Source organism: Hylobates moloch, unplaced genomic scaffold, assembly GCF_009828535.3.
Source record: "Hylobates moloch isolate HMO894 unplaced genomic scaffold, HMol_V3 SCAFFOLD_23, whole genome shotgun sequence".
Taxonomy (NCBI): domain Eukaryota; kingdom Metazoa; phylum Chordata; class Mammalia; order Primates; family Hylobatidae; genus Hylobates; species Hylobates moloch.
In genome coordinates this window covers 39,455,705-39,483,568 of record NW_026652298.1, presented here as the reverse complement: position 1 = coordinate 39,483,568, position 27,864 = coordinate 39,455,705, and the positions used below count along the sequence as shown (strand labels likewise).

Genomic DNA, 27,864 nt, shown 5'->3' with positions numbered 1-27,864 from the left:
AAAGTGCTGGGATTAGAAGCGTGAGCCACCGCGCCCGGCCCAGGCAAAGGAAAAATTAAAAGAACTTATGAAAACAAACAATACAATGGTATTAGGATATACGCTTTTGTGTTTTTAATCTTCTAGAAGGTTATTTGCTGGCTATTGTTGGCCTCTAGTTCAGCCTGTTATTTAAATTCTTTTTTGTTTTCTTGAGATGGAGTCTCACTCTGTCGCCTAGGCTGCAGTGCAGTGGCCTGATCTCGGCTAACTGCAAGCTCCGCCTCCTGGGTTTAAGCAATTCTCTGCCTCAGCCTCTGAGTAGCTCGGATTACAAGCGCCCACAACCACGCCCGGCTAATTGTTTGTATTTTTAGTAGAGACGGAGATTCACCATCTTGGCCAGGCTGATGTTGAACTCCTGACCTTGTGATCCACCCACCTTGGCCTCCCAAAGTGTTGGGCTTACAGGCATAAGCCACTGTGCCCGGCCTAAATTCTAATATATGTATTATTTGTATTGAACTCATGTTCGGGGCCACGTTGTTGGATGTATTGATGTACAGCCTTGAATATGAATAATTACTGTAAACTATAATTTACAACTTTTTTCTGGCTTTATTACATAAATTTTCTTTTTTTGGTTGAGACAGAGTCTCGCGTTGTCACCAGGCTGGAGTGCAGTGTCGAGATCTCGGCTCACTGCAACCTCTACCTCCCGGGTTCATGCCATTCTCCTGCCACACCCTCCCGAGTAGCTTGGATTACAGACACCCACCACAACGCCTGGCTAATTTTTGTATTTTCAGTGGAGACGGGGTTTCACTATGTTGGCCAGCATGGTCTTGATCTCCTGACCGCCTGATCCTCCCTCCTTGGCCTCCCAAAGTGCTGGGATTACAGGCGTGAGCCACTAGGCCCCGCCCTTATTATATAAATTTTCTATTGGGTCAATGATTTAATCATATAATGTAATGAATCTGTTTATTCTTTTTTCCCCCCAACTATTTGTGCTTTAGGTGTAATTACCAGATGATGAATTTTCCTCCTATGCTCCGTGGTCTTGTAATAAAAAGCATGTACAGTGTAGACTTTGCTGGCGTGGCTCTTCCTTTGACCGGTGCATGAACTGAGGTCAGGGTGGGGGTGAAGGCTAAGGTTGAGGTCTGGGTCAGGCGCTCGCGCACAGCTCCTCGGAGGTCGAAGCTGATGTCCACTGCTGCCCATCACCGTTGGCGCCCAGATCACCCCGTGTTCCGCTCCCCCCGGAAGCGGGCGCAGCCTCCTGCTCTTCCGGACCGGAACTTCCGCCTGCCGCGTGACGCTGGGGCGGGCGCTCTACCAGGGCGGACCTGTGGGCGGGACAGAACTCAGAGGACGCTATTAAAAGCCGGACGCTTCCGGTGCAACCGAGCTGTGGCGGGGCTTGCTGGGATCATGGCGGAGAATCACTGCGAGCTCCTGCCGCCGGCCCGGGGCGGCCTCGGGGCGGGGCTGGGGGGCGGCCTGTGCCGCCGCTGCAGCGCCGGGCTTGGCGCCCTGGCCCAGCGCCCCGGCAGCGTGTCCAAGTGGGTCCGACTCAACGTCGGCGGCACCTACTTTCTCACCACTCGGCAGACGCTGTGCCGGGACCCGAAATCCTTCCTGTACCGCTTGTGCCAGGCCGACCCCGACCTGGACTCAGACAAGGTGAGGGCCTTGCGGGCCAGCCCGGAGTGTCCTGGCCCTCCTGGCGTGTGGCTGCTGCACACGCCCTGCTTCGTGTGGAGGAGACCTCAGCGGGAGCGGGCGACTTTCCTCGGGCTTCGAGCCCCGCGCTCCCTTGTCACCAGCTCGTCCCCAGCTTGCCCCAACCCCCTACCCTGGGAGGAGAGGGCGAGGATGGCGCCCTGGCGTCCACTGCCTTTGAGGATCCTGAGTCGCTTCACCTTGGGGTGCCTGTTCGTTGCCCTTTTTGCTCTTTGGTGGAGGAGGCTTCCCAGACCCCAGACTTTGCTGTGATTCTACTTTCTTTTTCTCACTAGGTTCTTTTGCCCAGGGTGTGTGAACGCCTTCTCTGTCCCATGGTACTTGCTGGCTCTGGAAACAGAACCCTTGGCGTTGGTCTGTCCTTTCACATTCTGGACGTTTGAATTAACGCTGGCCTGGGGGTTGATATGGGCGGCCCTTTTTTTCCCCCAGTGACTTGCATTTAGAGAGTTGGCGCTCCATCCTTTCCATCCACAGCACGCAGCACCCACTCATCACCTCTTAGAAGATGCGTCCGTAGTGTATAGTATGATTTTTCGAAGGAGATTTTGCTCATATTAGGGGTTGCTTCAGGGATGTCCCGGAAGGGCCAGGTAAGGAATCTTTCAACCTGCTTTCTAATTGGCTTAGTTTTCCCACTGTCTTCGCAAAAGGACAGGTTAGTTTGCAGCTTGTCTTTCATCAAGCGAAATGCTCATGCTGTTGGGCAGATGGTAATAGAAACCTTTTATTACCTTTATTTATCAAGAGTTGTGGAGCCGAGGAACTGTCTGGGAGTTGTGCAGGATCGAAACTCACAAAAAAGCCTGTTTGAAGAAGTTGTTACCTATATTTATTCAAGGCAGTTCACAAGCCTTGTACTAACTTTGCTGGGGCTTTCAGTTGAGCTTACATGATTGCACTTGGCTTTGTGCCTTGGCAGCCAACATTTGCCATGCATGAGGCTTCCCAGAAAGGTTCGGATCCCTCTTGAAGTTTGAGAAGCCTGACTGCGACCATTCTCAGCATGGCATGACCGTGATCAGGAAATGAGAATCTGGAGTTACTGCTAAGGCAGCCTTGTGGGTGGAAATGAGGGTTTGAGATGCCAACACTCCTGTCTCTCCCCACAACTTCCAACTGTTCCCATTGCTCATTTGACCAAGCCCTCTACTCAGAGAATTGACCTACCAGGAAAGGACAGTCATCTCCAGGGTAGAAATAGGCTTTTGTTAGCTGTGATTTTCCTTTTATAAGTGCTGGTGTATGATTTACTGTTTGGTTTTTCTTTTTAAATAACAGGGCTTAGTGGTCACTCCCTTGCCTTTCTACTCAAGCATTCCTGTTTTGTATATGAAATTGGAGTTTAAATTGCTCTTGTCCATTGGGTTCTTTGAGGCAATGGTTGTCTATTCAGCACTGGAGCACTTGACTCGCAGTTGATGAGCTTTAGCACAGTTAAGATGGTTGTTCCCTTTGCTTTACTGTTCCCTAATACTTTGTTAAAAATTATGGGCCGGGCGCGGTGGCTCACGCCTGTAATCCCAGCACTTTGGGAGGCCCAGGCGGGTGGATCTCGTTCAAAACCAACCTGGCCAATGTGGTGATGCCCGCTCTACTAAAAATACAAAAAGGTCGGGTGCGGTGGCTCGCGTCTGTAATCCCAGCACTTTGGGAGGCCGAGGCGGGCGGATCGTGAAGTCAGGAGATCGAGACCATCCTGGCTAAGACGATGAAACCCAGTCTCTACTAAAAATACAAAAAATGAGCCGGGTGCAGTGGAGGGTGCCTGTAGTCCCAGCTACTAGGTAGTCTGAGGCAGGAGAATGGCGTGAGCCCAGGAGGAGGAACTTGCAGTGAGCCGAGTTAGCGCCACTGCAGTCCGGCCTGGGCGAAAGAGCGAGACTCCGTCTAAAAAATAAATAAATAAATAAATAAATACAAAAAATTAGCCAGGTATGGTGGCACGCGCCTGTAATCCCTGCTACTCTGAAGCCTGAGGCAGAAGAATCGCTTGAACTTGGGAGGCAGAGGTTGCAGTGAGTCAAGATCACGCCACTGCACTCTAGCTTGGATGACAGAGCAAGACTCTGTGTCAAAAAAAAAAAAATGCTTTCCTGTAGGAATCAATTCTTTGGACGAGGGGTAATTAATCTTTCCGTATATATCTGTGTTATATTTGTTGTTTTCATCATCATCCATTTAACTAGGTTTGATTTCCAAATGGTAAAAGTCAAATTCAGAACATGAAGGTAAAAGTAGCAGATACAGTCTCTGTCTCATAAAATAATTGGAGTAGGGGCCGGGCATGGTGGCTCACGCCTGTAATCCCAGCACTTTGGGAGGCCGAGGCAGGTGAATCACCTGAGGTCAGGGGTTTGAGAGCAGCCTGGCCAACATGGCGAAACCCCATCTCTACTAAAATTACAAAAAAATTAGCTGGGCGTGATGGCGCGTGCCTGTACTCCCAGCTACTCGGGAGGCTGAGGCAGGAGAATTGCTTGAACCGAGAGGCAGAGGTTACAGTGAGCTGAGGTTGCGCCACTGCACTCCAGCATGGGCGACAGAGCGAGACTCTGTCTCAAAAAAAAAAAGAATAGAAAAGAAGAAAACAATAATTAGAGTAAATAAGGTTAGTTTTAGTGACAGATAATTTGCCAAAAGTGTAGTGCTAATTCATATTAGTCACGTTACCAAAGTGTTTTTCGTCAAATGAGGAAAAGCCTAAAATGCTTCATCTTAGTTTTGTCTCCAGTGGCTCTGATGAAAGAATGTCCCAGGAGAGTCCTCCTAATTAAATGCCGAGTGAGGAATCTGAGGAGGAGGGGAAGGGGTGTCAGGAGTGGGAGGCCATTAATTACACATTGGAAGACAAACAGGATGTTGATTCACCTGTAAAGATCTCCAAGGCCGGACCTCAGAGTTGGGATTAATGAAAGAATATTCCTAGAGTTGGACTTAAGCATGGATCTGGTGGAAGAGTCCCTGTCTGGATTATTAGACTAGTGTGGAGTGAGCACCTGGGCTTGCAGAATGTGGGGGTCTGGAGAGGAGTTGGGTGGGGAGATTTAAGGGGGAGGAGTTCCCAAGAAACCACAGACGCTTTGGGTGCCTGAGAGGTTGGGAGAGCACCCTGCTAAAGCATCCTATCTGAGGGAGGGGAGCTCTTGACAGACGGGTTGTTAGGGAGGGTGGTGAAAGCCTGAAAGCCACGCACATCAAGGGGCTGACTTGATTGCCTTCTGGCCCCCCATCTAAGCTTCTGGGCTGTGACTGCCCCCAACCAAGTCCTCAGAGCCCAGCTTGAAACCCACCACCCGCCATACTCCATGCTCCCAAGCCCTTACTCTGCTGTCCCAAGGGCCCACTGCTGCCACAAAGTTCTTTTTCTAGACAGCCCGGTGTGAATTCTCACTTCCTCCTGGGACTTCCTCCAGCAGGACTGTGGCTGTGTTGTGCATTTCAGCATCTGCTCATCTGCTGTTCTGTCATTTTTCTCTTCCATGGTGTCTTCCAGGGCAGGCCAGGTGAAATAACGGCTTCCCAAAGACTCGATTCATTTTGGTTAGGTCTCTTTATTGCATGGTCCCTGGCCCATAGGCATTGTTGAAAACAAAGTCGAGTTTGTGGTTTCCAGCTAAACCAGCCCCTGCTTTAGTGTGGAGATACTTCAGGAGTTAAAAGGAAACAGGAAATACTACAGTTTTATGGTTGGAAACCACTCAGATGGAGGAGGATTTGGGGAGGCTTGGGTTCCTGCAGCTGAGGCGGCCCTGGAGAAAACTGCACGTGAACTTTTGCCCTTTGAACAGGGCCGTTGTCCCGGCTTGAGGGTTGCAGGTGTGGTGGCATCAGATGGGTCTTTGAGGGGTGGGGCAGTCAGGGTGCCTCTAACAGTGGACTTGGTGTTGGCAAGACCTCGGGGGTGGAAAGTTATGAAAGGAATTGTTCAGACAGGGCTCAGTGATGGGGTGTGGGCTAGAGTACCGTCTTTGAAGCCGCTTGGCAAGAGAAGTGGGGATCACGTGGAGTGGGGATGGCAGATGATATTCTGTGTAGCCAGCACTGGTGAGAGCTGCGGCAGCCTCCATTTGAGGCCGTTAGTGGGTGTCTGCGACGCTGATGGACTTTGTTTCATGCTTCAGTTGAGGATGTGGCTCTGAGCATGTTCTTCGCTCTGACCACGAATCATCTTCTATTCTGGACATCTGCGATGGTCCCCGCGGTGCTGGGGGCTCCCCGCTCCTTCCCCACTGTAGCAGGTGCTGGTCCTCAGCAAGCCTGTGCTCACCTCTTTATCAGGTGCCTCACTTGAAGCCCTTTAGACCTTAGGCCACGAGTCAGTGTCATAAATTCCTGAGAAAAGGACTCGCCTCTGGTGATGAAATGGAACGTTTCTGATGGGTTCAGTCCTAGCTAGGAAAAATGAAAGAAAACACTTTTGAGCCTTTCTGAGAAGAGCTTGTTTTGGGGCACCTGACGCGGGCCCGCGGTCTTCGGCGTTCTCGCCTCCAGACTTCTGCGGGTGGCTGGGAGGAAATGCTGTCGCCGCAGGGCGGTTCCTCTTTCTGGCCCTGCAGATGCAGCCTTCAGTGCCTGTCTTCCATCAGGGCAGTGACTAGTCTTCGTTTAGAGCAGGAGTCAGAAAACTGGTCCACCGGCCTGTTTTTGCAGGTAAAGTTTTACGGGAATGCAGAGATGCCCATTTGCTTACGGACTGTGTGTGGCCGTTTTTGCCCTGAAAGGTCATGGAGTGAGGTCTAAAGCTTCGCCAGGGCCATGGCCGTGATGGGGGCGCCTGCTGCCTGGTCTCTCCCCAGCCCTGTCGTTAACCACCAGGCATCCCAGGGACTCCTTTTCAGACACTCGTAGGCACTTTGGTTCTTTTAGCAGGCCCCTCCTCCACACCCCAGGTCAGCAGTCCCCAGGCATGGTCTTTAAAGCCTGGGGAAGAACCTGCCTGCCTGGCACCATGGGAGGGGTCCTTGTAGCTAAGGTGCCAGCAAGCTCTCTCTCTCCCAGGACGTGCTTGTTCTCTCTGGGCGTCAACTCGGCAGTTCTCCCTGGACTGCAGAATGTCTAGAACATTCTGGCCTGGGGTTGGTGTGGTGGAGCATCTTCCTTGGAGTTGGGGAGCCTGGGTTGGACTCTGCCCACCCCGGGCCTGCCTTGTGACTTGGGGTGATTTCGTGCCCCTGTGAGCTGTAGTTTCTTCCTCTGTAAAGTCCGTACTTTACTGTGACATCCTCTCCTGAAGATGACAGATGTGGTGCCCCCACCCCGTGCCTGGTGCCAGGTCAGTGCAGTCAGGAGAGGCTGTGCCTGGCGGTCTTCATTTCATGTTTGTACTTGGTTTTTATTTTTAAATATATATTTTATTTGTTAATTTATTTATTTATTTATTTATTTGAGACGGAGTCTCGCTCTGTCCCCCAGGCTGGAGTGCGATGGGGTGATCTTGGCTCACTGCAACCTCTGTCTCCCGGGTTCAAGCATTTCTCCTGCCCCAGCCTCCCAAGTAGCTGGGATTACAGGCATGAGCTACCATGTCTGGCTGATTTTTGTACAGTCAGTAGAGAAGGGGGTTTTGCCATGTTGGCCAGGCTGGTCTCCAACTCCTGACCTCAGGTCATCCGCCCGCCTCGGCCTCCCGAAGTGCTGGAATTACAGGTGTGAGTGTACTTTGCTTTTAGAAAGGGTATGCTAAGAATGCTTTTCCCCTCCCGCAGCCGCACTTAATTTCTGTTAATGTTGACCTCTGGCCGCACTCAGCCCGGTCAGCCTCGGTTGATGTGCCGGAGGCCCCTGAAGGCAGCATGTATGGCCAAGAATGTCTCCCCCGCCAGTCCCCCTGCTGCCACCCAGAGCTCTGGCTGACCCTAGCAGGACAGGCCCCCACAGAGTGGGTCTCTACCGCTGGGCCGTGGACCCTGCACTGTGGGGAGGGCAGGGCTTCCTGGGCAGCCTCCGAGTTTTCTTGCAAGAAACCTGAGACCCCTGCTCCTGAGAGGGCTCCAGTTCCTGCCGAGCAGAGCAGGACTCTCTGCAGCGACCTCGGCTTGGCAAGACCCCCCGTGGTTCACCTGAAACATGTTTCTTCCCCGAGAAGCCGCAGGACCTCCTGTGAGGGGCCCGGTCGTGAGTCCACACACGTCTGCTTCTCACTAAGCTTTGAGTCATGTGTGGGGCACAGACCTCCCAAATTCCAGTTTCTATGCTGGGTGAGGCCGAGAAGCAATGGAAGGGAGGGGTGGTGGGGAGGCAGCAGGCCTGGCGACCAGGGCGCAGGGGCCCCACCCTGCTCTCCAAATCTGGGTGCCTTGGACAAGCCTCCTTGGCCTCTGGCCTCAGTTTCCCCATTAGTAATTGGTGACATCAAAGGCCTCTTGTGGGCCAAAGATACGACACATCTGCATAAAACAAAACAGAAGAGAGAATAGAGGTGAAGGTTTTGTGTGTGAAACAGAGTCACTTGAAATGGATAATTTCAGAGTAAAAACTAAATATTTCTAATTAGGTTGATTGCAGATGTTGGTGCACAGGAAATGCTATGCCTTCGCGTCTAGATTTTTGTGGGGCAATTTGACAGAGTGTATCTCCTGGATTGGCTCAGGGCACCGCACCCTCTTGATTTCGTTCCCCTCTGGTGGCACGTGTCTCCGAGCACCGGGAATGACAGAGCCGCAGGGCCGACCCTCTGTGCGGAGCTCCGGGAGCTGCGGGAGGGGCGGGCGGCAGCAGGGTTATGTTGAGTTCAGAATCTGGCGTGAGAGCCTGGCAGTTTCCACCCTCGTTCCTCACTGCCGTTTTCTTTTCTTTTCTTTTCTTTTCTTTTTTTTTTTTTTTTTTTGAGACAGAGCCTCACTGTATCGCCCAGGCTGGAGTGTAATGCACAATTTCGGCTCACTGCAACGGGGCTCTCAGGTTCAAGCAGTTCTCCTGCCTCAGCCTCCCTAGTAGCTGGGATTACAGGCACCCTCCACCATGCCTGGCTAATTTTTGAATTTTTAGTAGAGACAGGGTTTCGCCATGTTGGTCAGGCTGGTGTTGAACTCCTCACCTCAGGTGATCCGCCTGCCTTGGCCTCCGAAAGTGCTGAGATTACAGGCGTGAGCCACCATGCCCAGCCCTTCACTGCCATTTTCAAGGCTGCTGGTTGCATTAGGGACCTGTCCCTGAGAGGCTGGGGAACCCCCCCACGTTGCCTCCGCTGCTTTGCTGGGTGACAGCGTGGATGGCAGAGAGCTGCAGCCAGAGTCTGGTGAGATGAGCAGAGCTGCCAGTCTTGTTACTACACTTCTCTGAGTGCTGCTCTCCTGAGCAGACGTCCATCTGCGGCTGCCTTATGGACTCGGGGAGTGGGTGAGCAGTCAGCTTTGTCTGCGGAGTCTTCCTCCGTCTCCCAGGGCTGTGTGTGCCCTGGTTCAGCGCTGCCTCCCATGTGCTCCTGTGACCAGGGTCGCCCTCTCCTCTGTGATTTGGAAACTGTCCTGCCCAGCCTGCGGCCCGTGGCTCCGGCTGAAGGCTGGGACCTCTGGAGATGGGTGGCTCAGCCCAGCGTGTGGGCCCACTGAATGCCAGCTTGGGCCCGGCCACAAGTAGGTCAGATGCCAATTCAGTGAGACACGGGGAAGATGAGGGAAATAACTTGTCAATAAAACAGTCTTAATTATGGCTGTTTTAGAAAAAAAACCACCATGAACCTTCCCGAGAATCAAGTGCAGCCTGTGCTGGTTGTGTAAGCTGTGGAACACACGGGAAAGCCAGGAAGAAGAGCACCCCCACTCCCAGCCCGCAGCATCTCGCTGGCTTCCTGGCCGCCTCTCCTCATCCCAGTCTTAGAGGCGTGACCGGACTGGGGCATCTTTCCTTCCTCGTGTCATGGGGGCTTGGGCAGGCACGGCTGATGGCCTTATGGGCAGCACAGGGGCCCTGCCTAGGTTGGCCTAGACACTGTTCTAAACCTCCCTGAGGTGACCTTGCTGCCTTTGTCTCCGTGAGCCTCAGAGTATATCCTGAATTTTGTATGATTTTGTGTTTCCCATTTTCCCGTGTTCCATATTTTTTTGTTGTTTCTGCATCAGGGTGGAGGCTACTGAGCCACATCCCCAACGCCAGCAGTGAGCTGCCGAGGCCCTCGCACCTGGGCTGGGCACTGTCTGGGCCTGGGCTGGCACCACGGGTAGCCCCTGCACATGCTAGGCCGATCTGGAGCCCGTGGGCTCACCCAAGCTGGGAGTACCAAGATGTGCCTACACGCGTGGAAGCGAGTCAGGCCACGGCGAGGCCCGAACCCTGGTGGGATTTGGGGGTCCTTGTTTAAGACCCTGGCACTTCCTATGGATGTGGAAATCTCCCACTGAAAGCCTTCAAAGAGCGCAGTGGTGAGAGCAGCACCTCCACATGCCACTGCCTCCCCGCCCTGGCGCAGATGTCCCTGACCTTCCGCTCTGCCCAGACAGGGCCTGTTTCTCGAGGAAACCCACCAGTTAGAAGGAACCCACGGGAAGAAACGGCCGGAGAGCTGTGAGGCCAGCCACAGAGGAGCCAGTTTTGGAATTTCCCACCAAGGGTTCAGCCTGCTGCTCGCCCTTCAGCCTCTGGTGTCCCATGGCTCAGCTGGGTTCTAGGGTCTGCGTGGTCTCGGGAGGCCACGCAGGGCTCTGCAGTGTCACTCTGGGAGAGGGCTGTGGGGGCAGCTGCAGGCCCGGCGTGCCAAGTCCACGGAGCCTGGGTAGGTCCTGCATGGGCCCAGAGGTCGTGGGACTCAGAGAATTGAACCACGTGGGAGGAATGTAGTGTGGCGGGGGCCCCATATGAAGCCCCCTGTCCTGGAGGCACCAGAGCGGCGGGGGTGTGGAGTAGCTGGCAGGTTCCAGAACGGCAGGTTCTTGGTAGACGCAGCTGGGGTTCTCTCTGCTCCTCTGCCCTGCAGCCTTGGCTCCCAGCGAGGTTGGCAACAAGCATGTGGACTCCTGGAAGTCTTCCAGAGGCTGCTCCTTTCAAGTCTGTTCCTCACTGGATGCAGGTGTGGTCCCCCGTGGTGCCTCAGCCTCCCTTGCCTTTGATGGCTGGGTATTTTGCACCGAGGCTGCTGGCCCCTGAGCACAGGGATGGGCTGGAGCCAGAGGCTGCAGGGAAAGCGCATCAGGAAGGTTCCTGGGGCTTGCGGTTCCCACACAGGTGCGTCCGGGGGCTTCCTGGTCCCTCTGTGGGGAGCCTGAGCCCCAGGGACTGAGACGAGCTGGGTAGAGCCCAGCCACTGTGGCCAGAGTTCTCACTGCCAGTAGGGTCTCTCTTCAGGCACCCTGAAAAGGTGCCATGGCTCCAGCTGGTAAATTTGGCCTTGCAAAGCTCCACGTCCCCATGTCTGGATGTGCCCAGCCCTGCTGATACGGTATCTTTAGAGTGTCGCTTTTCTGGCCAAAAACCTCTCTGGCCGGCAGCACCTTTGTCCAAGTTCTTGTTCTGCGTCCAGGAAGAATGAGGTAGCAGACAAGTGGAGGGTGAGCATGACAAAGAGAAGCTTTACCAGGTGTTAGGACAGTGCAGAGGAGACTGCGGGGGCAGCTCCTCTCTGTAGGCAGGTCGGCTCATTCAGTTTGCAGCTCTCAGCAGAGAGGAGGCCCCGGACTGGCTGGCTTCTCTCCATGAGTAGGTCCCCATTGACTTCCCAGCTCTCAGCAGCGAGGGTAGCTTCTCTCTGCAGCTGGTCTTCCAGTTGCCAATTGTCTCTGTCCTCTTTGTCCTCTGCCCTGCTCTGGCTGAGCCCAGGGCTCTTACGGACCCAGAGGGAAGGAAGTGCATGCTAATTGGTTCATGGGCAGGCCTGGAAAATGCACAACAAGTCCCCACTCTGGTCCCCGGGACTGGCAGCCCGGCCCCAGCCTTCATGCCCTCCCTGGCCTGAAGGTGGGGCCTTACCGGGGACCTGCCCCCTTCTGCCCGGGAATCTATCTGCCTCCTGCTGCCATACATGGCGCCTGGGCTGGGCCCCAACTTTTCTCCCAAGATCGGAGCAGGCACCAACAATAGGAATAAGCCAGGCAGTGAGAGCAGGCACTTCTGAGCCTGCAAGGGCAGAGGGGCCTTTCTGGGCCCCCAAGAGTGCAGGGATGCCTGAGGCTGTGGTTTGGGCAGCTGCAGTTGTGGGCCTGCCTGCTCCATGGAGCGGGAGGCCCGGGTCTGCAGCCATAGTTTGGGTGGGGCGAACCCCAGGGCCCCAGCCCCACGCAGAAGCTCCTCCCGAGGCCCAGGAACCCGACACCTTCAGTGGGGTGGGTGTGATGGCTGTGCCACTGGCTGGGTCCTCAAAGCTGGTGCCACTCTCACTACCCAACCCAGGCCCCCGAAGCACAGCCCCAGCTCTGCATCGGGGCCCCTCTCTACCCAACCGTGCTGCTCTCCTGCCATGCTGAGGGCAGCGGGCTGTGGTGTGGGGAATGGGGTCTGTTCGCCTCCTCCCTGTTCCCTCCCTGCAGCGGCAGGTATCACATGATGGCAGCAGCCGCACCAGTTGGCCTGCTGCTGGCATCACCGCACTGGGCCAAGTGTGGCCAGACTGAGGTCAGGGGTTCCTTCAAAGCATCAGCCACAAAAGCTGCCTCCTAAAGGGGGTGTTTAATGGAAAAGCCAGCACCGCCCAGTGGTAGGAGTGGCCAAGACATGGCAGCGGCCTACCCCTGCCTGGCCTACCCCTGCCTGGCCGTCTTGAGGCCGAGCCCAGTGCCAGCATGCTCAGTGCCCTGCCGGCTCTTTAGACCTATCTGTGTTCCTCTGTCCTGCCGTGCAGTTTCCGTCAGTGGCTGTCCCCACCCCGCCCTCCTTCCCTCCTGCCTTCGTCCTTCCACTTGAGGGGCTGGGGCTGCCTTGTGTGTCTGGGGGCGCCCAGCACGCTTCCTTCTCCTCTTGCACCGGCCCAGGGACCAAGAAGCGCATGTGGGTTGTCCTGGTCTAGAGGTCACGGCTCAGTGCCCAGGTCCTGCCACAGGTTGGGTGCCTTGGCACTCATGGCCCCGAGCTACATGAGCTGGTCACCCCCACATTTTGCTCATAAAGAAACTGAGGCCTGGAGTGGCCTGGCCGTGAGCCTGCAGTCTGACCACTGAGGCCAGGCCTGGAGGCCTCCATGGCTGAGAGGGGGGTCTCTGGGGTTGTCCTGGGCAGAGGCGAGCCTCGGCCCATCATCTGATCTTTCCTGACCTCCTGCCAGCGGTCTGTCGAGGTAGCATTGAGCCATGAATAATTCTTGAGCTGAGCGGTGTGCAGATGTCATGCGACCAGCATTCTCTCTGTATGGGGGTGGGGCAGGGAGGAACCCTGGACTCGGGTGGCAGCACTGGCCGCCTTGCCAGACTTGGGCCCCTTTGTGGGAAATGGTGTCCATTTTTTACCAGCTGTGCAGGACCGCCCAGCGTCCTCTTCCCGAGAGCTGGCCCTATGGCCCTGGCCCTTGCTTGAGAGCTGTGGAGTCTGGAGGGTTGGGGAAAGGCAGGGGCAAGCCCAGGAGGCAGGGCCTGTGGAGGGGGCAGCTCTGGCTGGAGTGTTCTGGGGGAGGGTGGGGAAGGAGGATGGGGTCAGGTCTGTGTGGAGTTAGGGTCACCCTAAGGAGTAGGGGGGCCACTGAGGCTCCGAGTCCAGCGCCCCCGTGCCCGGAGCCCTAATTGATTTCATCTCAGCTACAAAACTCAGTTTAGTCCCTGTGATCTAAAAAGAGCAGGTTGTTGCAGGTTTGCAGTGGTGAACTTTGGGAAAATCTCTTGAGACCACTAGGTCTTAGCACTCAAATGGCAGGATTTGTCCATGGATGAAAATAGGGTCCTAGCGTGGCCCCGGGCTTTGTGGTGGAGACACATTCGGCCTCCCCGTATCTCCGAGCCTGGCGTTCCCGTGGCCAGCACCTGCCCATGGCCCCACAGGAGCCACCATCTGGTGAGGGGCTGCTCCTGCTCCGACTGGGGTATGGGGTTGCTTCCCTCTCCAGTGCTTGGTCCTGGGCCTTGCCGGGGAGGCTGCTGGTGTTTCTGAACGGAGGCCTCAGCTCCCCGCCCTCCAGGGCGCCCACAGGCACCAGCCCCTGTGGGAGTGACTTGCAGGTGGGAGCAGGACCCCTGCAGGTGTGTGGGGGGAGGCAGGAGCTGCCCCAGCAAAGCCACACCGAAGGTCTGAGTCCGTGTAGAAGACGGGCTATGCCAGCGTGGTCCCCCCATCAGATGTGTAGCTGACAAAACAAACTGCCTCTTCCGTCTCCCCCATGGGGGCTGCCTGGGGCGCCTGAGTGCCCGTCCTGTGCTCACAGCTGGGCCACTGGGCCTCTTGTGCTTTGTGGAAGGGGCTGCAAGGTGTGATGTGTGGGTCACCCCGGGCCTCAGAGGGCATCTGCCCACATTGAAGTGACTGTGGTAGCAGCAGGGGCGGTGCCTCTCAGGCGTCCCAACACCCGGGTGCGTGAGGACACTTTCCGAGGGGTCTGTTTTGTAAACATCTCGGCCTCCGTGAGCACTGAGCCGGGGCGAGGGCTTTGTGTGGTGGGTGATGATCTCGGGGAAAGCTCCGGATGCTGCTGAGTGCAGGTCACTGTGGGCCTCCCTCGCTGCTGGCTCGGGGCCTGTTGGGCAGCTGCCTCTGCTGAAAGGTGCCCTCTCCACCCCTGGCAGGAAGCTCCTGTCACCCCGACTCCCAGTCCTGGATGTCGGCTGGGGAGGACCTGGGCACAAGGAGGGCAGGCCCAGGCTGGTGGCCATCAGGGGTGTCCTTCAGAGGCTGAGCCCTAGGCCCCTGCCCTGCCCGCGAGGGCATCCCAGAGAGAGGATCTGGGTGAGGTTTTCGTGTGTGTTTTCCTAGAGGTCTTGCGGTTGTGAGGACAGAGGTCCAGGGCACAGTGGCCTCACCTGGGAGTAACAGAGCCAGGCTGTCTCCATACGGAGAGACTTAAACTCACTTAGACCTGGGGTGGTGGCTGGTCAGGGTTAGGCTGTAGGCGGCAGGACCTGGCCACACCGTCAGGGGTTTCCTGAGATGCCGCAGGCTCAGGTCTGTTGGGGAGAGGCCTGGGTAACCTGGTGCCTCTGAAGCCTCCTGAGGTGGCCGGGCCTTGGTGGACCTGCAGGAACCTTCGGCTTCTCACGGAGGACTCAGCGTGCTCTGCTCTCTTTAGGATGAAACAGGCGCCTATTTAATCGACAGAGACCCCACCTATTTTGGGCCCGTGCTGAACTACCTGAGACATGGCAAGCTGGTGATTAACAAAGACCTCGCGGAGGAAGGTAAGCCAAGTTTTGGGCACAGGTGCCTTAGCTTTGGGGGCAAGGGCCCGACGAAGGTGCCAAGGGCTCCACTTAAGACACAGATGCCTGAGGAGCAGGCCCTGTACTCTGAAGCTGGGGCCGACGTTCTGGTGCTGAGGCCACGGGCAGAGGCACCGCTGCCGGACAGGGAGGCCTGGGGACCCTGTGGGTGTGGGGTCCTCCCTGGCTGCAGCTCCTTGGAGGGCTCCCTCTGTCCAGGCTCCGGCTGGCGACACAAGGGGTGTGAGGGGCTCCTCCCTGCTGTGACTGAGGTGGTCTGAGTGGGTGTGTGTGGCACATGCCCGGTGATGCCCACGGTGTGCCTCAGGGCCCTGGTTCCCTGGCCTGCTGTCCCTCAAGGACAGCCCAAGGGTGGTGAGTGTCTCTGTGCCATCACCTGGACTGTGCCTGCTGCTGCCAGCTGCCGTGTTCCATTCTGAGTGGTCGTGATGCAGGGACGGCGCCCACACGCGCTGGGCCCAGGCTGGCCTGCCTGTGTGCTGTAGTGCTGGCTTGGCTCAGAACAGCCCGAGGCCTCACCGTGAAGGCTGAGGGTTTCTGGGCACCTGCGTGCGGGCGTGGCTCAGCTCCCCCGGGTCCGTGTCTGCGCATCCGTCTGCACTGGGCAGCATCTGACTCCGTTTTTGTTCTGGGCCTGTGGGCCTCGGCATCCGCCCGCCTCCTCCGAGTTCACACAGGCCGTGGAGTGACGGGGGCTGTGGCCCAGCCCTGCCGCTGCTCTGAGGCTGTGACCCATGCTGCCCACTCCTGTTTGGCAGGGAATGTCCTTCACATGCACTCTCTCTGGTCGCTTGGGCAGCCGTTTATGTCCTGTCGTGGAGCCACTCGAGTCGAGGCTTCGCTTTATCTCAGTCTGCCCCTAGTGGGTTTGGCTCAGAAATGGGCGCTAGACACAGACCAAGGCCCTGCCCGCCCGGACTCGCCAGTCTGCCTCTAGCCCGCCCCTGATGCAGCCACTCACGCCCTCGGTGCTGGAGAAGGGGGCTGTGCGGGACCCATGCAGGGCCGGGAAGCCTGTGTCTCTGAGGCCCTCGTCTCGTCTCCTCGTCTCTATCCTGCGTGGCCCTGTCCCATGTAGGCGGCTGGGTGTTGTCCTGAGCTGCCATGTCCCATATGTGGGTTCCTCTGGGGTCCTGGAGGAATGAAGACCACCCATGAGGAAGGCCTGAGGCAGGACCTGTGGAATCTGCTCTTAAGGCTCTTAAGAGAGGTTTGCAGTCCCTAAATGCAGCACATTACAGGTAGCAGTCTTTTGGGAACAGCTGGAAGTGACCCTCTCAGCCAGCCACAGTCTTCCCTTTGAATGGGGTCAACTGAGGTGCCAGGTGACTGAGACATATGCACAAGGCCGCAGGCCTGAGCCCCACACAGCACCCCACCCAGTGGCGTGGCCATGAGCAGGTTCCCAGCAGGAAGCGTCAGCCTCCAGGCTTGGAGGGAAAATGCCAGATCCGACCCCCAGCATGCCATGGCCTCGGCGTAGACATGCGCTGAGCTGCATGTAACCAGCGGCTCCATACCTGGCGGGTCACTGGAGGTCACTTAAGGTTGCCTGGGGTGACCTGAGCTGGAGGTGTTCGGTCCACGCATCGGCCCTCTCACCACGGCCCCTCCGCCCATAATCCCGGGAGCCCTGCTGGGCTGACGCGTCTGCAGGAAGCCTGTTAGGTCGGGGCCTGAGCAGCTCCCGCTGGGCAGAGCCATGGACCCTCATTGCAGGGGCAGGGGCAGGGGCAGGGGCAGGGGGGTGCTGTGAAGCATGGATTCTTTGGTTTAGATTGGTCTGGTAAAGACAATTTATTTTTCCTTATTCCAGGAGTGTTGGAGGAAGCAGAATTTTACAATATCACCTCATTAATAAAACTTGTAAAGGACAAAATTAGAGAACGAGACAGCAAAACATCGCAGGTGAGACAAATGACTGAGGCTGGAAGCTTGTATGGCTGGTGTGAAGGAAGGGCTCCCCTTTACTCCCCCGACCGGACCGGCCGCCTCCCACATGAGTCCTGTGGTCTGGGGCTCTCCTACCCTGAGACCCTTGTCCTCTGTCACCGCCCCAGTGCCCGCCAGCTCCGTCTACCACGCTCTCCCCAGAGTCCCTTGAAGGATCCATTCATCCTGCCCGGCCCAGACTCTGGGAGCCCCCAAAAGATGGCTCCGAGGGAGTTGGGCATGGGAGACGTGTGTAGGGAAGGAGGGCCCCATGAGGACTGGTTGGGGAGACCCTGAGGTGGATGACATCTGGTAGGGAGCAGAGGGTGCCAAGGGCCTGCAGCCAGCATGGCTGGAGGGAGACAGCAGATGGGTCATGTGGGTCTGCGCAGGCATCAGAAGGACCTTGGTTTTATTGGGAAGAGGGGTGGGTCGCCGCAGACAGACCTGTCACAGCTGGCGCAGCCCAGGGAGCCCAGGTTGTTGGTGGGCTCTGCCCAGTATCTCCTGTGGAGGGACCACTGCTGGGCCTTGGGCATCAGTCCTGTCCCTGAGAGCTGAGCCCGCCCCCCGCCCCGAGCTCAACTCCCTTGGGAAGGCACCAGGAGTGGGCGTGTGCTGCACTGTGGCTGCGGCTGCCATCAGAAGTCTCGGTCCACTTAGAGCCCTGGGTCCTGTGCAGAGGCTCCTAGCCTGGCCGCTCAGGGCTGCTGGCCACCTAGCGACTTGCCCAGTTCCCCCTCCTGCTGGAGCTCCCTTGGTGCCACTGAGGGATCTGGAGGGGCTCCTTGTCTGTGGGGCAGGAGCTGTGTCCCGCACCCCAGGTCACCTTGTCCAGTCTGCCTTTTTCCCTGTTGTGTGACCGGGCTGTTTGGTGCTCCCTGCCTCATTTTACCTACCCGTATGACGCAGGTGGGCGGGATATGGTGCAGGTGGGAGAGTCTGTGGTCCAGCCTTGCTGTTACACAGTAGCATCTTACTGTCTCGCAGAATAAAGCACTCGGGAATGTGACCTCGAGGCCACTGTGTGCCTTTGTCATTCATGCATCCCTGGCATGAGTCACCACTTTAAGGTCAAGGACCCAGGACCCCTGAACCCCTTCTCACTGCTATGTTTCCATCCAGCCCCGTCTGCAGCCGGAGTCCTCCGTAATGACTGTCTGGGACGTGGGGCCACCCCGCCCACTGGGGAGCAGCTCCATGCGGGTGGGCGGCCCTGGTGGCTCACCATCACTCCCAGGACCACAGCTGCCTGGAGGGGCACAGCAAGCGTGCCAGGCAGGTGGGGGATTAGGAGGTGCATGGAGTTTTGGGAAGCAGCTCAGCCTTCGGGAACCCCGAGTCCAGGCTGCTGCGCAAGTTCAAGAGCCTTTTTCTGGTAGCTGGGAGTGAGCTGTGTCTGCCACTGGCTCTCAGGGCCCTGCTTGCCAGAGCCTCTCCCGACCAGTGAATCCAGGGCTGCACGGCTGCTGCGTGCGGAGCAGAAATGGACGCTCTCGTGTCGTCATGTCGAGCCACAGGTGCTCTTGGGATTTCAGGAACATGACTCATTTTATTTTGGAACTTAGAAATAGAAATATTTTTGGAGGCGAACGAGGAAGCAGAAAACAGCAGCTGTTCGGGCCGCGTGTTTTGCTTTTGTGGATGTGCTCAGGGTTGCTTTGGGCCTCGTGCCCTGCGCTGAGAACTGGAGAGTGGACCTCAGCCTCCCTGGGTCGCCCGGACTGGGGCCACAGGCAGCAGCGGGACATGGGTGGCCCGCCCTGACCTGTGCCCATTGTTCTTGCAGGTGCCTGTGAAGCATGTGTACCGCGTGCTGCAGTGCCAGGAGGAGGAGCTCACGCAGATGGTGTCCACCATGTCCGACGGCTGGAAGTTCGAGCAGGTGAGGGGCCCTGGCCAGGCTGGTGGCAGCCATGCTGCAGCTGAGCTTGTACTCACAGTGGCTCAGGGCTCAGTGCTCCTGGAATTGCAGACTTTGCTGCTGGCGTCTTCCTGCAGTTCTGGGGGTGCTCACGGCTGCGGCCTGCGCCCTGTTACCACTGGAGGAGCCGTGGGAGTTCGGGTGGGGTGGGCAGAGGTGTCTCAGGCTCTGCCCCACACCTTTCCCCTCCTCCCTGGCCTGCCGCTTCTTCCCAGTGCTGCACTTTCTTCGCATCACCTGACACCTCTGTGTGAGGGAGGGATTTGGCGTCCCCAGAGCCGCCTGGCCAGCCCACCATCCAGCGCAACCCCTTTCCCGCACAGCTCACTCCATTGGAGCATATGGAGGCCCTGACGCCCTTCCCAGGCTGCCTCCCCTTCCCGCCCATGCTGGAAGGTGCCGCCAGGCCCCCGTTGCCTTCTCTCTGGTTTTGCCAAGCTGCGGCGGGTGGGGTCTCATGGGTCTGTGCAGGGCATGCCTTCTTCAACAGCTTCCACGGGAGCCACCTGAGTGCTGCATGGGCCACTGTGCCGTGGCATCGTGGCTTGTCCTCGAGGACCTCAGGTCACGTGAGGCATGACCTCTGACCAGAGGGCCCTTGCCCACGACCTGGCTGCCACTGTTCCTGGTGCTAGGCAGACACTGAGGGTGGGGACAGTGACCTCGCCCAGCCCTCCCTGTCCTGAGAGTTTCCTCTGTCACTTGCTTCTGTCTGGGGCAGGTTCTGTCCACAGCCCAGTGCCCCTGCCAGGATGTGGGAGTGACAGGCTCAGCCAGTGTCCCTCTGAATGAAAGCTACCTTTTCCTTTGAGTTTTTCAAAATAATAGATCACATTGTAGGGTACTCAGAGCCCCCCCCCTTAAAATGTCACTAAAGACATTTGCGTCCCACCGTCCACCCTGGACCCCTAGGCCGGGGGCCGGGGTGACTCAGGGTCTCTGTGCCGACAGGGCTGCTGACCAGCTGCTTGGGCCCTGCCCTGCACTGGCGGCTGCCTCTTCTCCTGCTCTGACCTCGCCAGAATCGTGCCAGAGCCTCCCACGGGAAGAGAAATCTCTGCTGCCGGGCGAGCCCCACCTCTTGGTTGTCCCTTGGTGGGGCTGGGGCCCTGGGAAGCCGTGTCAGCAGCTCGGGGTCCATGAACAGGGCTGTCCCCATGTGGCACCTGTGCTCTTCTGCCACCATCTTGTGACTTCTGGCTGGGAGGGAGCAATGTCTCCTGCCCGTGGTGGGCACCTGCCTCCCGGGGCAGCTTCAGGTCTTCACCCTTAGCACTTCTGGGTGGATTCCAAACCCACTGCAAAGAACGGGTGTCCTCCCCCTTCCTTGATTACGACCTGCTTGGCATGCTTCATCCCTTGGGGACCCCTTCTCCCAGTTCACGTAGGGAAGCCACTGGGCTGGGAGGTGGCCAGACCGGACCCAGGGTCCCCAGTGGTCAGCAGGGGATTGCGAGCAAGGCTTGGAAGTGGCTGGTGTGCCTGTGAGGACACAGGGGCTCCGGTGGGCATGGCCGTGAGTGCTCCCAGGGGTACCCTTAGCTGCTTGGGCCCACGCCAGCACCCCTGTGGCCACCTCACTGGGCTGGGTCCACTGCTGTCCACTGGGTCAGCCGACAGCTGTACAGGAACAGCAGGTAGCTGCGGGCCGCTCTCCTGGCCGTTGGTCCAACTGTGCAGGTCTTAGGGAGGCCAAAGTGTGAGCATCGTCCAGCTGCTTTTTGGCTTGATCATTTGCTGCTGGCATGTTTATTGTGATTTGCGTATCGCCTTTTAATTTTCCTTTTAAAAGCACAGAAGTGCCTGGTGGCCCGGGGTAGCCAGCCATGTGCCAGATGCCTGGCCAGAGAGACAGGTTGGCCCTGGACCTGCATTGGCCTGACCTGCCTGGTGACCCAGAGGGAGGCAGTTTGGAGTGGCCCAAGGGTGTGCCCAGCAGGCTGCAGCAGACCCACCCTGGCCGAACTCCTAGACAGCACAGCTCCTCCAGCAGCTTTCGGTCCAGTCAGCTGGTCACCGGCTCTTCCCTCCAGGTTTTCAGAGCCTCCCTCCACTCTCCTTCTGCTGTCCCTCTCCCTCCGCGCTCCCTCCCCCTGGGGCAGTGGCCCCTTTTGGCCCAGCTGGAAGCGGCAAGGAAAGCTCAGCGTCCTCACAGAGGAAGAGCTCGCCCCGTGCCATGCCACGGTGTGGGGTGCCGCCCTGTGTGCTCATGCAGGTGTTGCGGGGATTTGTTTTCCATCCATTCCTCAAGCGTCGGCAGTCTTTGCTGTGGCTTTCACGGTGGCAGCCACGTCCTGAGCCTGGGCATGTCAGCCTGGCTAGGTCTCCCTCAGGCTTCACTGGGCTGCATCTCAGGCTATGTCTCCCTTGCAGCTGGTCAGCATCGGCTCCTCTTACAACTATGGGAATGAAGACCAAGCTGAGTTCCTCTGTGTGGTGTCCAAGGAGCTGCACAACACCCCGTACGGTACGGCCAGTGAGCCCAGCGAGAAGGCCAAGGTGAGTGCTGGGACGGCCCTGGCCCGGGGCAGGCTTGGGTGGGGAAGGCTCTTGCGCTCTCAGAGCTTCCTCCTTTTCTGCCGTTCTCATCAAGCCCCCGGTGTCCGCCCCTGGTGACCTTGCTGACTTCTCGGACACACGGTCTCCCGTGGGGCAGGTTCTCTCGACACAGGCTCCAGTAAGCCCCTGTGGCCTCCCAGCCTGCAGGCAGAGCTGCTCTGGAAGGGTCCCGGGCCTGCTGCAGGGGCCATGCTCTTAGGAATGCCACTGAGGGCTGTGTCTCAGGGGACCCAGGGTCCTCTGTTCCCAGGGCCCAGCCTCTGCTGTGTGAGTGAGGACTTGGGACGCTGAGGCCTGGCTGTCATACAGGTCCGGGCCATCCCTGAGTGCAGGGGTGGGCACCCTGGCTCAGCCACTGTGTAGGCCTCATCTTTGTCGAGAGGAGGGTGTCCTGCAGGCCCTGGGATTCTCAGGCTGCAGAGTGGGCCCTGTGTGGCACCCAGCCTGGCAGCACCGGCGCAGACTCCACGGGGGCTCAGGCCCTTCTGTTTTCTGTGGGGCAGGCAGCTGGGGTGAAATGCAGGGACCCCTGCCTCGTTTGCTTTCAGGCTGGCCCTGTGGCCCTGCCCACAGGTGACCCATTCTGGTGGCATTTCATCCGAACACGTTCTTAAGGTTGAGGCTCCAAGATGGACAGATACGTCCATCCGAGCAGAATCTGGCCTTGGCCTGAGCCAGCTCCACCTGGCAGGACTCCCGGACCTCAGAGCCAGGTGGTGGCTGGAGAGCCCTTGGCTGGGGTGTGGGAGAGCCTGGGTGGTGGGGCGGGCTCTGTGGGGAGCCAGCCTGGGGTGAAGGCTTGGGGCATTGGCAAAGGGTGTTGAGTGGGTGCCAGGAGAGGCCAGAACTGGAAGGCTTTTAACTGGTGGCATTAAACCAGGGACACCTGGGCAACCGCAGACTCTTGGCTGGGGGCCTCTGGCCAGCCACCAGCAGCCCAGGACTGTCCCCATGAGCCTCTCCGAGTAGGCCTTTGGAGGTCTACCCTTGGGACCAGAGGGGTGGGGCCGCCAAGCATGTCTCTGCGAGGCCTGCGGCCCGGTCACGGCGGCCTTTCCACCACGGGCGACTGTCCTGGCTCAGAGCCTCCCTCGCTGGCCACCCGTTGTGCTCCTGCTGTGGGCAGAGGTCAGTCCTGCTCCACCGCTGTTCCTCGAGGCTGGGGCAGTGTAGGCTGGGGCAGGCCCTGGTGTGGGACAGCCGGGGTGGAAGCTGGGGTTCCACTGTCAGGCTCGGAGATGCTCTTCCATTTGAGTCTCGGATCTAGGAGGCGACCCCTGGCTCCCTGAGAGCCCCAGCTCAGTCACAAGGAGGCACTTCTCTCCCTCTTGGAGTAATCGTAGGGCTCTTTTCTAAATGGTTTTATTTTTAGAAGTTTTTTTATTTCTGAGCTGAGTTTTCATAACCAAGCTCCCCTGGGCTCCTATCCCTCAGGTGGCTTCGCAGCTGCAGAAAGGACACGCTCTGTACTGTGAAGAAGCTCCAGGCATGACCCTAAATCCCTTTGTGGTTGAGAATGTGGCCCTATTTCATTTTCCAAAAATACCTGCTCTGAAGTGGGGCAGCTATGGCGGCTTCTTGATGGGGGTGGTGTTAGCAGTGCCCCAGGAGGCAGAGCTCAGGCCGGGGCCTCAGGAGGCCGTGGGGGATTGCAGGGGCCAGAGCTGGAGGACCGTGATGGGGGCACCCCAGGGTGGCTGGGCTGCGCAGGGCCGCGTGGGCTGCGGGCCCTCGTCCCTGGTGTCCCTGCAGCACATGTGGCCTGGCGCTGCTGGGCAGCTGTCCCCCACTTCAGTTAGCGGCGGCTGGGAGAGCCTGGGTGGTGGGGTGGGAGGGGTTGCACCTGTTGCAAGTGAAGGCGGTCCATACATGAGCACACCTGCTTCCCATGCCAGCCCCTGAAGAACTTGCTAGAAGGACTCACAGAGCTCACTGAGAGTGCTTAGACTCGGGGCCGCCATTTATCCAAGGAACAGAGAGAGACAGGTTCAGATCAGCAAGGGCGGGCGCCTGGATAGAGGCCGGGGTCTCCCAGTGCCCGGGCGGTTGAGGAGGGGGTTCCTTGGTGTTGTTGGGGCTCCATTCCATAGCCACACTCGATGGGTGGATCCACCATCTGCCACCATGGCTGATCCCAGTCTTACCTCCTGTGACCCAGGCCCCATCCTCTCTCCCACAGCAGTGGGGCCAATGCAGTGGGGTCCACAGAACCCAGGCAGCAGAGGCCCTCCTATCAGGCCAAGATCTGCGGGCTAGCGCCGCCTGCCAGGAGTGGAGCCAGAGGCCAAGCACCTCTGGACAGGGTTCAGCCCCTCAGCACGTGGTGGGACAGGAGCAGCCCCAGATCGCGAGATGCAGCTGCCTCACACAGGGAAGTTTGCACCTCTGAGATGTGGCAGAGCCCCTGAGCCTGTGTGTCCCCTTATGGTGTGGCCTCACTGGAGGGTCACCGGGCGTGGGAGTTTGGGCCCAGGGCACCCGCCCACCAGCAGTCCTGACAGCCTGTCTTCTCCCCTACTACACGCTGCACGCCGCCAGAGTGACGACGAGGACCAGGGGCACCCAGGGAGTGGCTCAGATTAAGGGTGAATGTCATGGTGAGCTCCGTGGCCTCCTTGACCCCATGGCCCCAGCTGACCCTTGCCACAGACCCTCCCTGTGTGTCTGTTCCTGCCTGTAGTTGATGAGAGCCGTCCACACTCCACGCCAGCTGTAGATCCGCAGTAGCACTGTCTTGGGGATGGGGCTGTTGCTGTGGGGCAGACCCCAGGGGTAGTGTTGGGGCCTTTGTTGGGATGACTGGAGGGTGCCTGTGTCAGGTCAGGCTGTGGACATCAGTAGTCGTGAACACAAGAGCCCCTCCTGGGGGCTGGGCAGGGAGTGCCACTCCTGCTGCCGGCTCTAGTGGGTGACCTTCCTGTCTGGCTCAGGCCACAGGCTCGGGGCCAAGGGGTCAGGACCAGTGCAGCAGACAGCAGACCCCGGTCTCAGCTGCCAAATCACGCGGCATCCCTGGTGCGCTCAAGCCTCCCAGGCCAGCCTTGTCCTGCAAGCCCCTCAGCCGCCCGGGCCTGCCTGCCTGTGGGGGTGCCTGGCCATGGGGTACAGCCTCAAAGGCCCCCTGGTTGGTGTCTGCAGTTGGACCTTCCTGTGGAAGATGGCCTAGGGAGAGAGTGTGTCCAGAAAACATGGGTCTCGCCCCAGGCTCTGTCTAGAGTAGCCAGTGCTGCGCCCGTCCTTGGGAGGGTGAAGGACAGCACTTTGGCTGCAGGTCTCCAGGGGGTTTCCTGCCCTCATCAGGAGGGAGCTGCTGGGGCTCCCGGATGCTCGGATGCCACACTGCTCCCGGCCTGTCCGCTACACTACTCACTTTTACACAGGGCTGGTGGGGGCTTGGGGGCTGCACCGTCTCCCCGAGTCAACTCCAGACATCCCAGTAAACTTGGGAATCACCCTGGCCCAGGGAGGGACGTGCTGCCCCTGGCACGGTGGGATGGGCTCCTCCGAGGCACTGGAGAGTGAGTGGGAGCCTTGAGCTGGAAGTGGCCCAGGGCACTGAGCCTCGGGGGCACCCGCCTGGGAACGGCAGAGCTGTTGGGGGTGGAGTATTGGAGTCAGGCTGAGCAGCTCAGGGCACGTGGCCTCCAGGAGCCTTCGGAACAAGCCTGGGGCGGCATGCACCTCTCCCCACTGCCCTCTCTCCAGTCAGTGCAGCATGGCAGTGACCTCTGGGAGGCTGTGCCCGGCGAGGGCGTGGGCGTTGCTGCCCCACCTGGTGTTTCGCAGCCCTCACGCGACGCATGGAGACAGCTGCTGTGGGCCACGCACAGTGAGGCTGGCTGGCTCCAAAGCCCCCTGCCCGGGAGCGTGGGGTGATTTCCCCTCCGCCTGGTCTCTGGGGCTGCCGTGGCTCGTTTTGGGAGTTCACCTCAGCAGCATTGGCCAGCGCCTGAGCCTGTCCTCAGGGGAGCCCAGGCCGACTTGGGGGTGGCCTCAGGGGGTTCCTGAATGCTGGTGAGGGAAGTGGGGAGGGTACCCTGAGGAAGAGTTTTGAGGAGGTTGGAGGGTGGGGAGGGCAGGGGGGCTGAGGGGCAGTGGGCTCTGCAGGGCTGACGTGGTCCAGATGAGGAGGGGAATCCCCGCAGCGTGATCTGCACTTGGGGTAGGGCCCTCTGAGGGCTGGTGGTTGTTCCATGGGGCAGTTGGGAGGGGCCGGCACATGAGGTGGGCTGGCCAGGCTGAGGGGCAGGGCCGAGGGCTTGGGTGAGGGGCATCTCCAGGAGGGTCCGGGCGTCAGGGTGGGGGTGGGGGCTGCACTGGGCATGGAGGAACAGAGGGAGAGACTTAATTGGGGAGCGGGGACTGCTGAGGGACCCACGGGCCGAGTTGCACTTCATGTCTGAGGCCCTGCTGAGAGGCCCAAGAGTCAGCACCTTTGGGTGGATCTGGGAGGGGCTGCCATGCACAGTGAGCGCTCCCTGTGTGCGGCCTGGAGATGTGCCAGCCACCCCGGTGAAGGTCCTGGGCCTGCCAGCTGAGTCCCAAGACCCTGGCCAGTGCCGCTGGGTTCCCGGGGCCCGCCGAGCTGACCCCAGGCCTGTGGGCTCTGTTCTCTGGAGCAGGCGCCGGGTCAGGGCCACCTCCTCAGCTCAAGTCCTCAGTTTATGCATTTGGTGTTTTTCAGATTTTGCAAGAACGAGGCTCAAGGATGTGAGGGACACAGTGTTGACAGCTGAAGAAATGATTGACGTTTTCCCGAGATGTAATGAACTGCCATGTCCAGGAAGCTTGGCTGTGAGAAGAAACCTGCTTTTGATCATTTTTCTAGAGATCTGGGTGTGAATCCTTTTTTGCCTCTGAGGTGGGTGGTGAGAGACGGGCCCAGCTGTCCAAGGCCAGACGTCCCCAAGTGGGGGGAGCGCGGCGGCCGGGTGGGCGCTGCCTCTTGGGGGGGGCCTCGATCTGTTTTTTCCAAGTGCCACATGGGACTGAGGCAGACACTCCCAGTCAGCCCGCTCAATCCTGAAGATCGTGTGAAGGAAGCGTCCTTGGTGCTACACACAGTCTGGAAAAGCAGCCTGGGCTCCACTGGCAGGAAGCGGCCGCAGCCGCGTCGGTGTCCAGCACGTCGTGGCCTCTGGTCCGACCGCCAGGCCCTAGTCTCGGTCAGGGAGTCTGCTCTGCCTCCCAGGCAGGACCGCTGGTTTCTCTCAACCTTGCAGAGCTCCTGACAAATGCGGCTTCTCCGTCGTCACTACTTCCCGGCGCCATTCCGAGGCCGGGCCTTCCTCTGACACAGGCTCCAGCCCCGCCTGGCCAAGCCCAGAACAGTCAAGGCTTCTCCATTTGTATTTTCCAGGCAAGAGAACTTCGTACCCCTTTTCTGTGTGGATAGACTCCCCAGTGTTTATACTCTGGAAATGCCCACAGGGCTGGCTGCGTGGAGACTGATCTGTTCCACCCGTTAGCGCGAGGCAGCAGTGTCGCCTCGCCCCTCCAACTGTGGGCTCACGGGGAGCTGGCGCCCGTCAGTGCCTTGTCGCGCCTGGCATAGAGGTTGGGCTGGAGGCCTATCCACTGGCTTCCGGAGCTGAAGGTCTGGGTCACGGTGAAAATTCGGGATGTTTACAGAGCATCACAAATGCCTCTCTCGCCGCTCTCTCATTTTCTTTGTATAACTATGCAGCCTTCCCTCTCTTTCTGGGATGTTTGGGACTTCACTCGACCTGCACGGGCTCTGCCCGACATGCCGTGGGAGCTGCTGGGATTCCTTTAGAAACCGCTGCCCGCATGCTTTGAAAACAGACCTTTCTCAGCTGGCTGTGGGGACCTGTCAAGAGTCTGGGGACCTGGCGTGCAGGGCAGGCTCCAAGCGCTTTGCTTCTGGAACTCTGGCTTCCCAAGGGGCACTGTGCAGACTGACCACCGGCCTCCCACCTGCAGGTCAGAGGCTCTGACACTGTCTGGTTTCCAGTGCTTCTGGAGACTTCTGCCTGGGCCTCATCCTCTTCTTTGCCAGTCACCTGATTAACCAATTCTCCAGCATTAGGACTTACCTCCTTCTTTTTGTAAGGTCTCTTGTATGTTGTTAAATGTTTGGCTTAAACGATTTATAAAAGCCTTTCTAGAAGGCAGACTTAGCCATGGCCGACCCTGTCTTCCCCAGCAGAGCCTGGGAGGAAGGCGGCCGCTGCGGCTCCTGGGCGCCCTCTTTGGGGAGCTGCTGGCCGCTTAGCGTTGTTTGATTTTTGACCTTGACATAGTAGATAGGCTTGTGGTTTTTTTAATTTAAACATATTAAGACTTAATTCACTAAAATTTATTCTAAGGGGATATTTATACTTTTATACTTTTTTAGGTATCGTATTTTATCAGCTTACAGTTTAATGCCTAAGTTTCCCCTGGAAATAGCAAATAAAATTGTGTATTTATGAA

The 27,864-nt window shown here is 58.3% G+C and overlaps 1 protein-coding gene across 1 annotated transcript; it reads left to right on the top strand.

The window, feature by feature from the left end:
- The first annotated feature begins 1,390 nt into the window (after window positions 1-1,390).
- Window positions 1,391-27,864, top strand: KCTD5 (potassium channel tetramerization domain containing 5). Its single transcript, XM_032144738.2, has 6 exons — window positions 1,391-1,668; window positions 14,864-14,972; window positions 16,831-16,922; window positions 18,736-18,831; window positions 21,244-21,369; window positions 26,114-27,864. The coding sequence occupies exons 1-6, from the start codon at window positions 1,417-1,419 to the stop codon at window positions 26,141-26,143; spliced, it is 705 nt and encodes a 234-aa protein (XP_032000629.1). The 5' UTR covers window positions 1,391-1,416; the 3' UTR covers window positions 26,144-27,864.